The sequence below is a fragment of the Delphinapterus leucas genome, chromosome 6, assembly GCF_059928025.1.
Source record: "Delphinapterus leucas isolate spDelLeu-1000000601 "Yukka" chromosome 6, BTC_Dleu_Yukka2, whole genome shotgun sequence".
In the NCBI taxonomy this organism is placed as follows: domain Eukaryota; kingdom Metazoa; phylum Chordata; class Mammalia; order Artiodactyla; family Monodontidae; genus Delphinapterus; species Delphinapterus leucas.
In genome coordinates this window covers 97,960,592-97,972,937 of record NC_143134.1, presented here as the reverse complement: position 1 = coordinate 97,972,937, position 12,346 = coordinate 97,960,592, and the positions used below count along the sequence as shown (strand labels likewise).

Here is a 12,346-nt window from a genome sequence, read left to right as displayed (position 1 = left end):
ACAAGCAAATTCTACCAAACATTTAGAGAAGAGCTAACACCTAACCTGTTCAAACCCTTCCAAAATATAGCAGAGGGAGGAACACTCCCAAACTCATTCTACGAGGCCACCATCACCCTGATACCAAAACCAGACAAAGACGTCACAAAGAAAGAAAACTACAGGCCAATATCACTGATGAACATAGATGCAAAAATCCTCAACAAAATACTAGCAAACAGAATCCAACAGCACATTAAAAGGATCATGCACCATGATCAAGTGGGGTTTATCCCAGGAATGCAAAGATTCTTCAATATATGCAAATCAATCAACGTGATACACCATATTAACAAATTGAGGAGGAAAACCATATGATCATCTCAACAGATGCAGAGAGAGCTTTTGACAAAATTCAACACCCATTCATGATAAAACCCCTCCAGAAAGTAGGCATAGAGGGAACTTTCCTCAACATAATAAAGGCCATATATGCCAAACCCAGAGCCAACATCATCCTCCATGGTGAAAAACTGAAACCATTTCCACTAAGATCAGGAACAAGACAACGTTGCCCACTCTCACCACTATTATTCAACATAGTTTTGGAAGTTTTAGCCACAGCAGTCAGAGAAGAAAAAGAAATAAAAGGAATCCAAATCAGAAAAGAAGAAGTAAAGCTGTCACTGTTTGCAGATGACATGATACTGTACATAGAGGATCCTAAAGATGCTACCAGAAAACTACTAGAGCTAATCAATGAATTTGGTAAAGTAGCAGGATACAAAATTAACGCACAAAAATCTCTTGCTTTCCTATACACAAATGATGAAAAATCTGAAAGTGAAATTAAGAAAACACTCCCATTTACCACTGCAACAAAAAGAATAAAATATCTAGGCATAAACCTACCTAAGGAGACAAAAGACCTGTATGCAGAAAATTATAAGACACTGATGAAAGAAATTAAAGATGATACAAATAGATGGAGAGATATACCATGTTCTTGGATTGGAAGAATCAACATTGTAAAAATGACTCTACTACCCAAAGCAATCTACAGATTCAATGCAATCCCTCTCAAACTACCACTGGCATTTTTCACAGAACTAGAAAAAAATTTTCACAATTTGTATGGAAACACAAAAGACCCCGAATAGCCAAAGCAATCTTGAGAAAGAAAAACGGAGCTGGAGGAATCAGGCTCCCTGACCTCAGACTATACTACAAAGCTACAGTAATCAAGACAGTATGGTACTGACACAAAAACAGATACACAGATCAATGGAATAGGATAGAAAGCCCAGAGCTAAACCCACGCACATATGGTCACCTTATCTTTGACAAAGGAGGCAAGAATATACTGTGGTGAAAAGACAGCCTCTTCAATAAGTGGTGCTGGGAAGACTGGACAGCTACATGTAAAAGAATGAAATTAGAACACTCCCTAACACCATACACAAAAAACACTCAAAATGGATTCAAGACCTAAACGTAAGTCCAGACACCATCAAACTCTGAGAGGAAAACATAGGCAGAACACTCTATGACATAAATCACAGCAAGATCCTTTTTGACCCGCTTCCTAGAGAAATGGAAATAAAAACAAAAATAAATAAATGGGACCTAATGAAACTTAAAAGCTTGTGCACAGCAAAGGAAACCATAAACAAGATGAAAAGACAACCCTCAGAATGGGAGAAAATATTTGCAAATGAAGCAACTGACAAAGGATTAATGTCCAAAACATACAAGCAAATCATGCAGCCCAATATGAAAAAAACAAACAACCCAATGCAAAAATGGGCAGAAGACCCAAATAGACGTTTCTCCAAAGAAGATATACAGATTGCCAACAAACACATGAAAGAATGCTCAACATCATTAATCATTAGAGATATGCTAATCTAAACTACAATGAGATATCATCTCACACCAGTCAGAATGGCCATCATCAAAAAATCTACAAACAATAAATGCTGGAGAGGGTGTGGAGAAAAGGGAATGCACTGTTGCACTGTTGGTGGGAATGTAAATTGATACAGCCACTATGGAGAACAGTACGGAGGTTCCTTAAAAAACTAAAAATAGAACTACCATACGACCCAGCAATCCCACTACTGGGCATATACCCTGAGAAAACCATAATTCAAAAAGAGTCATATACCAAAATGTTCATTGCAGCTCTATTTACAATAGCCAGGACATGGAAGCAACCTAAGTGTCCATCGACAGATGAATGGATAAAGAAGATGTGGCACATATATACAATGGAATATTACTCAGCCATAAAAAGGAAGGAAACTGAGTTATCTGTAGTGAGGTGGATGGACCTAGAGACTGCCATACAGAGTGAAGTAAGTCAGAAAGAGAAAAACAAATACCATATGCTAACACATATATATGGAATCTAAAAAAAAAAAAAGAAAATAGAAAATGGTCAGAAGAACCTAGGGGCAAGACGGGAATAAAGATGCAGACCTACTAGAGAAAGGACTTAAGGATACGGGGAGTGGGGCAAGGGTAAGCTGGGACAAAGTGACAGAGTGGCATGGACATATATACACTACCAAACGTAAAACAGATAGCTAGTGGGAAGCAGCCACATAGCACAGGGAGATCAGCTCGGTGCTTTGTGACCACCTAGAGGGGTGGGATAGGGAGGGTGGGAGGGAGGGAGATGCAAGAGGGAAGAGATATGGGGACATATGTATAACTGATTCACTTTGTTATAAAGCAGAAACTGGCACACCATTGTAAAGCAATTATACTCTAATAAAGATGTTTAAAAAAAAAAAAACTAAAAATAGAGCTACCATCTGATCCTGCAATCCCACTCCAAGGCATACATCCAGAGAAACCATAATTTGAAAAGATACATGCACCCCAATGTTCACTGCAGCACTATTTACAATAGCCAAGACATGGAAGCAACCTAAATGTCCGTCAACAGATGAATCTATAAAGAAGATGTTGTATGTGTGTGTGCATACACACACACACACAATGTAATATTATTCAGCCATAAAAAAGAATGAAATAGTGCCATTTGCAGCAACATGGATGGACCTAGAGATTAATAAATTAAGTGAAACAAGAGAAAGACAAATATCACGTGACATCGCTTATATGTGGAATCTAAAAAAAAATGATACAAATGAACTTATATACAAAACAGAAACAGACCCACTTCTTTGTATCATTTTCAAATTTCTTCATCATTGTTATATGAGTCTTTCACCTGCTTGGTTAAGTTATTCTTAGGTATTTTATTCTTTTTGATGAGATTTTAAATGGGATTGATTTCTTACTTTCTCTTCCTGATAGTTCATTATTAGTGTATAGAAAAGCAATAGATTTCTATATATTAAGCTTGTATCATGTAACATAAGCTTTCCACGTGACCCAACAATTCCACTCCTATATATCCAAGAGAAATGAAAATATATGTGCACACAAAGTAAACATGTTTATAGCAACTTTATGCATAATAACCGTATTCAAATAATCAAAAGCTGGTAATAGTCCAAAATCCATCAACAGGTAATTACATAAACAAATTGTGGTATATAATGCTACTTAGCAATAAAAAGGAATATGCGACAACATGGATAAATCTCAAAAACATGCTGAGCAAAAGAAGCCAGACAGAAAAAATATATACTATATGATCCCACTTACATGGAAATGGGTGTTCCACCCTGGGGCCATGGGTGGTGGTTGGGATGTACTTGATTAGAGCACAAGGGACTTTTTCAAGTAATGGAAATATTCCATACCTTGGTTGTAGTGGTGGTTACATAGGTACACAAATTTACTGAAACTCTAGAAAGGCTATATTTTATTATGTGCAAATTATACTTCAGTAAAGTTGATTTTTTGGTTAATTTTAAAGGAGCTCATTCCTAAGTTTTTAGTAAATGAATATTAAACACTACTTAAATGCTAAAACATTTTTTAAGAGATCCTGATGAAGCTGGGTTCTGTATTACACCTTGGGAGACTGATGTAGGTTATACCTAGAAATGGAATTACTAGTTCACAAGATACATAAATCTTTTTTTAATATAAATTTATTTTATTTATTTATTTTTGGCTGAGTTGGGTCTTCGTTGCTGTGCACAAGCTTTCTCTAGTTATGGAGAGCAGGGGCTACACTTTCGTTGCGGTACGCGGGCTTTTCACTGTGGTGGCTTCTCTTCTTGTGGAGCACGGGCTCTAGGCGTGTGGGCTTCAGTAGCTGTGGCACACCGGCTCTAGAGCGCAGGCTCAGTAGTTGTGGCACATGGGCTTAGTTGCTCCACGGCATGTGGAATCTTCCTGGACCAGGGCTCGAACCCGTGTCCCCTGCACTGGCAGGTGGATTCTTAACCACTGAGACACCAGGGAAGTCCAAGATACATAAATCTTCAACTTTATCGGATACTGCCAAACTCCCCTCCCAAGTTGTTTTTGTTTAGACTCTAAATCCCTTTAAAGTAGTTTATACTCCTCGTCTTTACTTCCTCTTATTCACCTCAGTCTATCAAAAACTTTTTTCTATGCTCTAACAGTCCATTTGAAACTACTTTTACCAAGGTCACTAAATACCTCAATTTCAAAATCCAACAGCCTCTTTTCGGTTTTCATCATTCTTGACCACTCAAATCTCCCTTTGCTTTATCTATTTCACAATAACTTCTTACACTGAGGAGCCAAAAGATATTCCATGCTTCTGAAACTTTTCTCAAATCATCTCCAATGGGAGAGACTGACATTAGGTGCAGCTAAACTAACTGGAATCCTCAGGCAGGGTGTCAAGAGGAAGATAGGCAGGCGTGGGGCAGGGAGGAGACTTCATGTCTACATGGGATGGTGCCACAAGTCCATAGCTAGGCTGCACATTTCAAGGGTGAGAATACCTGAGTTTTACCACAGAGCAGCTTCTAGTGGGTGAGATGACAACAGAGATTCTAGAGGTCGAGCAATACTGGTGGCACTTACTTTCTGTTACTCTTTTTATACTTGTATTATAGATACCTGTGCCCTTGTCTTACTTGTGGGAGATATTCTCTTTGAAAAGAGGAATCATATTTATTAGTATCTTTGTATATGTCAAAACACTGGATTATTATCCAAAACAAACACACAATGCAAATTTCCTAACTATATAAATAATACAAGAAAAGCAAGGTAAAGAAAAATAATTAGTGCCGATTTTTTCTCTGTATATTCTGTCAATTCATTATTTTATACCTAAGAAATGAAAAACTATAGTAGCTACTCAAACAAATCACAAGCTATTTAAAAATCAGTATAAATCTGAAGGGAATCTGGGCAAAAGGATGAGCTAAAAATGAATATTCTGCTTAGAAGTTGGTGGATATTTAGTAAAATGTTGGGGAATATTATTCTAAATTATTAGAATATTATTAGAATATTATTCTAAAATGTTAGGGGAATAATATTCTAATTAGGAAGATTTGAGGAATACTATGAGAAAAGTTCAATACTGTATGTTATTCTACTTTAAAATACCTTTTTATTATCACTTTGCGATATGGTATTTAAATTTAGGTGCTATAATAAATAACTGTATGTCTGGCAGTAATTGTAAGAAAAGCTATCATTTTTATGCTACAAATTAGGCCTTCAACAAAAACTGATCCTTGCAATTCAAAAAATTTAACAGATACCAGTACCAGTTAATCTAACTAAACCCACAACACACATTCATTTTCTTTAAAGATTAAAGTTAGAAACTCTCAAAATTTATATAGCTCCCTTCATGATAAAAACACTCAACAAACGAGGAGGAGAAGGGAACTAACATAATCTGATAAAGGGCACCTATAAAACACCCTCAGCTAATATCATATTTGTTAGTGAAAGACTGAATGCTTTCTCCTAGGATCAAAAAGAAGATAAAGATGTTCATTCTCTCTATTTCTATTCAACATTGTACTGGAAGTTCTAGACAGGGCAACTGGGCAAGAAAATGAGATAAGAAGACATGGAGATTGAAAAGGAAGAAGGAAAATTATTTCTATGCAAATGACATGATCTTGTAGAAAACCCTAAGGAATCCATTAAAAAAAAAAACTATTAGAGCTAATAAATAAATTCAGCTAGGTTACAATATACAAGATTATATAAAAAATCAATTTTATTTCTACACATTTTCAAGGTACAATCTGAAAATAAAACATTTAAAAAACAATCTCATTTACTATAGCATCAAAAAGAACAAAATACTTAGGAATAAAGTTAACAACTGAAGTGTAAGGCTTATATACTGAAAACATCATTGAAAAAAATTAAAGAAGACCTAAATAAAATTTTAAAATCTATGTTGATGGATTATAAGACTTAACATTGTTAAGATGACAGTACTCCCCAAACTGATTTGCAGATTCAATGTAATCCCTATGAAGACATAAGCTGGCCTTCTTTGCAGAAATTGTCAAGTTAATTCTAAAATTCATATGGAAATTCAAGTGACCTAGAGTGGTCAAAACAATCCTGAGAAAGAAGAACAAACCTGGAAGACTCACAGTTCCCAATTTCAAAACTTACTGCAAAGCTGAAATAATTAAGATAGCATGGTACAAATATAAAAATAGGCATAGAGATGAATGGGATAAAAGTGAGAGTCCAGAAATAAACTCTTACATTTACAGTCAACTGATTTTCTACAAGGGTGCCAAGACAATTCAATGAGGGAAAGAACAGTCTTTTCAATAAATGGTGCTTGAACAACTAGATATCCCATACACAAAAATTAACTCAAAACAGATCACAGAACTAAATATAAGAGCTAAAACTATAAATCTCTTAGAAAAAAACATAGAGGTAAATCTTTTTGACCTTAGATTTGTCAATGGGTTCTTAGATATGACACCAGAAGCATACACAACAAAAGAGAAAATATGCAAATTGGACTTTATCAAAATTTAAAAATTTTGTGCTTCCAAGGACACTATGAAGAAAGTGAAAAGACAACTCACAGAATAGGAGAAAACATTTACAAACCAGAAATCTAATAAGGGTCCAGTATCCAGAATACATAAAGAAATCTTACAACTCAACATTAAAAAGACAAATGCCATGATTAAAAAAGGGCAAATGATCTGAATAGATATTTTTCCAAAGAAAATATACAAATGGCCAACAAGCACATAAAAAATGCTCAACATCATTAGTCATCAGGGAAATATAAATCAAAATCACAATGAATTGCTTCTTCACACCCACTAGGATGGCTATAAAAAAGATATGCATTGGTTAAGGATGTGGTGAAATTAGAACTCTCACATACATTGCTGGTGGGAACGTAAAATGATGAAGCCACTTTGGAAAACAGTCCATTAGTTCCTCAAAAGATTAAACGTTGAATTACTATATGATCTAATAATTCAATTCCTATATGATACACCCAAGAGGAATGTAATATATGTCCACACAAAAACGTGTACATGAATGTTCATAGCTCATTATTCATATTACCCAAAAGGTAAAACAGCCCCAAATCCATCAACTGATAGAGAAATAAAATGTGGTATACCCACACAATGGAATATTATTTGGCAATTAAAAGGAATAACGTACTGATACGTACTACAACATGGATGAACATCAAAAACATCATGCAAGTGAAAGAAACCAGTCACAAGCCACATATTGCATGATTCCACTTACATGAAATGTCAGAATAGGCAAATTTATAGACAGAAAGTAGATCAGGGGTCGTCTACAGTTGAGGGGATTGAGGGAAAATGTGAAGTGACTGCTAACAGGTATGAGGTTTATTTTGGGGTGATGAAAATGTTCTAATATCAATTGTGGTAACAGCTGCACATCTCTGTGAATATACTAAAGACCACTGAATTGTATACTTTCAATGGATGAACTGTATGGTATGTAAAATATATCTCAGTAAAAACATTACCAAAAAATGCAGCTCAAAATTTGATGACTGGGCTTCCCTGGAGGCGCAGTGGTTGAGAGTCCGCCTGCCGATGCAGGGGACACGGGTTCGTGTCCCGGTCTGGGAAGATCCCACATGCCGCAGAGCAGCTGGGCCCGTGAGCCGTGGCCGCTGAGCCTGCGTGTCCGGAGCCTGTGCTCCGCAACGGGAGAGGCCACAACAGTGAGAGGCCCGCGTACCGCAAAAAAACAAAACGAAACAAAACAAAACAAAAAATCTGATGACTGTTAGAAGAAGGCACATATGAAGAGATTTTGCCTCAGATATCTGAAGTACAACAACCACAGATCACCTCCACTGCAGAGGCTACTGGAATAAAAATAAATGATCCCTACAGTGATTTGGTTCTTTCTAAGATATAAATTTATATAATACATACTGTTTTCCTTCTAAGCATCTCATAGGTAAGTTTTTAGCCAGAAACATCTAGGCTGAGATACAGATATCTATAAAATTTCTCTAGGCTTAAATAATAATATTTTAAAATCAATTGTCTACTCGTGAATAGTGAATATATAAAAATTTTAAGAAGAAGAATAATCAGAATTAGTCTCATCATACAGCTGAAATAAAAATTCATAAGATGTGTCAGAGGGCTTCCCTGGTGGCTCAGTGGTTAAGAATCCGCCTGCCAATGCAAGGGAGCCCTGGTCCAGGAAGATCCCACATGCCGCAGAGCAACTAAGCCTCTGCACCACAACTACTGAGCCTGCGTGCCACAACTACTGAGCCTGTGCTCTACAGCCCGCGAGCCACACTACTGAAGCCCGCGCTCCACAACAAGAGAAGCCACCCCAATGAGAAGCCCGTGCACCACAACGAAGTGCAGCCCCCGCTCACCGCAACTACAGAAAGCCCACGTGCTGCAACGAAGACCCAACACAGCCAAAAATAAATAAATAAAAATAAATAAATAAATAAATAAGATGTGTCGGACACAGTCACAGAATGGTATATGTTATCTCGAACCATATCAACAATCGGTACAATGAAGACGAGGAAATCAGGATTCAGAGACATTAAGTAACTTGCCTATTCAGGGATTAGACAGCGAAGCTAGGGTTTGAATTTAAGACTGCCTGTCTCTGAAACCTATGGTCTTATACCATCTTATACTATTTCCTAACTTCAAGAAGGGGTAAAGCATCCAACCAGACAACAGTAATTAAAGAGACTGACCACAAATATGTCCTAATATAAAAATATAAAAGTTTTAAAGTTTAAAGGAACCTCAGAGAACATCTACTCCAAGAACCTCATTTTACAAATGACACAACACTTTGCAGTCTCTGATCAGCCTTGGCTATTTCCACTACTCTCTGGCCTCCAATGTAAATACTACAAGGTTATCTGCAGATCCTTCCTGATAGCCTCAGCATAAATCAAATGAGGAATCATAGAAGAGCTATGTTTCAGTAAGTCATGGATGTGCTGAATAACTCCCCAAAATGGATATTTTTAGACTATAATAAAAAATAAATTTTTCCGTTACTTGCCTTATGCAGAATTTTGGTTACACAGAATTTGTAATACTGCTTTATTGCTACTTTGAACTCTTACCTTTGTGGCCACAAGAAACATAGTATAGAGGAACATAAGATTATGCCTTGATATTGCCAGATGATTGGTTTGCTGGAATGTGAAGATAACTGACCCCAGCAGGGTTACCTTGGCAGGGCTGAAAATAAAACACATTTTAACTCAATAAGTAATAAATATTATTTATCTTTATATTTCTCAAACAGTATTCTCAAAATATTAATTTAATGAGTTATTAATAGATGTAACACAAAAATGAGTTCTGTAAATATAAAGTTTTGGAAATGCTGAGTTACATAAAGTTAAATACCTTTCTTCACAGCATAAAGTATCAAAGTTTAGAATGTCCATACATACTGTGACTTTCTGATAAAGAGAGTACATTTCTATATGTAATATTTCTGAATTGACCACATAACACTTTTTCACAAAGGATTTGAAAGTCCCACGTTCCACAGCATGATTTGGGAAAAGTATGTTAGCCCTGAAAAACTTTATAGTGCTAACCAAGTTCCTTGGGTGGGATGGGGGATGGAAAAGAAAGTCCTGATTTGCAGCATTTCCTCATTTCCACAGTGTAAATACAGTCGCCCCGTGGTATTTGCAGGGAATTTGTTCCAGGAGCCCCCACATTTACCAAAATCCACTGATGCCCAAGTCCGTGATATAAGATGATGTAGTATTTGCATATAACCTATGCACATCCTCCCACATACTTTAAACCATCTCTAGATTATTTACAATACCTAATATAATGTAAATGCTATGTAAACAGTTGTAATTACAGTATAAGTACTATGTAAACAGTTATCGGTACATGGTAAATTCAAGGTTTGCTTTCTGGAACTTTCTGGAATTTTTTTTCTAATAGTTTTGATCCACAGTTGGTTAATCCACTGATGCAGAAACCATGGATACAGAGGCCCAACTGTACTCCCACAGCCCACTTCAGGCTGCTGTGTGGAATGGCTCTCATAAAACAGTATGAGCCAGCTCCAGCACATCACTTAGCTAACTCCAGCACAAAGTATTAGCGTTAGCCAATACATTACCCAACACATTAAAACTTAAAGTCTATTAACATATAACAAGCACTACTTTCATGTCATATACTTGCCACATAAAGTATATCTCAGTAACAGATCATTTTCTAGCTCTTTATGCTTAAAACTAGAAAAAGATAAATAATAAACTCTTAGAATGCCACAGCATAAAATATGACAAATTTAAAAGCCCCTATAAACCACTTTATGAAAAATAAGTAGTTTGTTTAATCAGTACAGGCTAAGGATTGAGTTCAAAACAGTTAGGTTTGGGTAACAGGGGTTTGGCTACCAATAACTGGGCAGCATTCCTGTTTTAGAACAGCGGTCCACAAGCTTTTTGAGTGTGCATCTCTAGTGGTAAAAGTGTTTCAAGACACTCCTTAATATATATCAATTAATTTATAAATTATGTACAACTGTATCATACAAGGTACACCAAACTGACTTTTAAAAGAATGAGATAAAAAATAAATAGTTAATTCCATTAAGACATTGTCTTAATGTCCTTTTGCTACTCTGTTTCTAATAGTTTGGTTTCTGAACCATAGTGCCTCATCATGGGCATCTTAGCATACACATATTCTACTCTGGATTGTGTTCTCTTAGAGCATAAATTCAGAAGCGATGAATCTGAGGAGCAAGGATTCTGTAAACAATAAATTGAAGCAGGGGATTGGAGCAGGGCTGGGATTTAGGAAAAAGTCAATGATGAGATTGGTTACAAAGATCAGAATGCATTCAGAAAATTCTTATACTTATTATATTAGTTTCCTGTGAACCTAGTAAATAAGCTATCTGCTTCCAAAATACAATGGTGGAATAAGCATAGGTAACAGCTATAAGCATTCCCATGCCAAAAGAGAGAAAATGGAAGGAAGAAAGTGATCACAGTCCTATGCAATTTCAAAATCCAGCAGGGCAAATTCCATTAGGTTTCAAGCCCCAGGAATAATCTTCTGTGGCCTGAGGCTCCATCCTCTGAGTTTACAGCTCTAATCTCTGCATTCATGGCTCTGGCTTTTGCACCTGTGACTCCAGCCTATGGGTCTGGCCTCAGGTTTCTAGGCCCGCAGGTCCCACCTTAAAGCCATTCTTCCTTTTCCCTGAATGGTAGCACATATCGACAGCTAAAAATTTTATCAGCCTGTTTCTACCTGTAGAATTTTGGGAGTCTGGCTTCTTTTATTTCATCTTGTCTCTGTCCCTTTCAGTCCAACCTGGCAGTGTTTCTGCTGATACAACACTTTCAAAAATCTTTTGGGTTTCCTATGCATGGCACAGGGGATCCACGCCATCAGTCAAGATGGTCTTTCACAGATCTTTCCTGGATAATCTCATCTCTATTCCAGGCTTCTGCTATGATAGCTGAATGGATCCATGAATCACACGCCTAATCTCTTTTAACACTAGCAAAAGTTGTCCAGCCACACCCTTAACTTTCTCTCCACAGCAGGCTTTTCCTAAGAATGACTCTCCTAATTTTATCATCTTTTGCAATCTGTATAGGCTGAGAATTTCCCAAATCATCAAGTCTTGGTTTCTTTGTTTAGCAGTTATTCCCTCAATTCAACTCTTTCCTCTCACACTTCACTGTAAGAAGCAAGAAGAAACCAGCTCAGACTGCCAACACTTTGCTTCTGAAACTCAACTAAATATCCAAGTTCAATGCTTACAATGATGCTTTCGACACAACTGCAGCCATATAACTAAATCACCTTTCTTCCAGTTTCCAGTATCATGTTCCTCAATTCCTCTAAGACCTCACCAGCACCTCTAACATTCATATTTTTACCAACATCCTGTTTATTACAATGTA

At 36.7% G+C, this 12,346-nt stretch overlaps 1 protein-coding gene across 2 annotated transcripts in view; it reads right to left on the bottom strand.

Moving 5' to 3' along the window:
• TMEM38B (transmembrane protein 38B) overlaps positions 1-12,346 on the bottom strand; it is a 72,668-nt gene that overhangs the window by 18,533 nt on the left and 41,789 nt on the right. For both annotated transcript variants that reach the window (XM_022600224.3, XM_089913495.1), the window contains exon 5: positions 9,506-9,623. In XM_022600224.3, the coding sequence (XP_022455932.2) occupies positions 9,506-9,623 (118 nt within the window). The remainder of the gene's footprint in view (positions 1-9,505; positions 9,624-12,346) is intronic.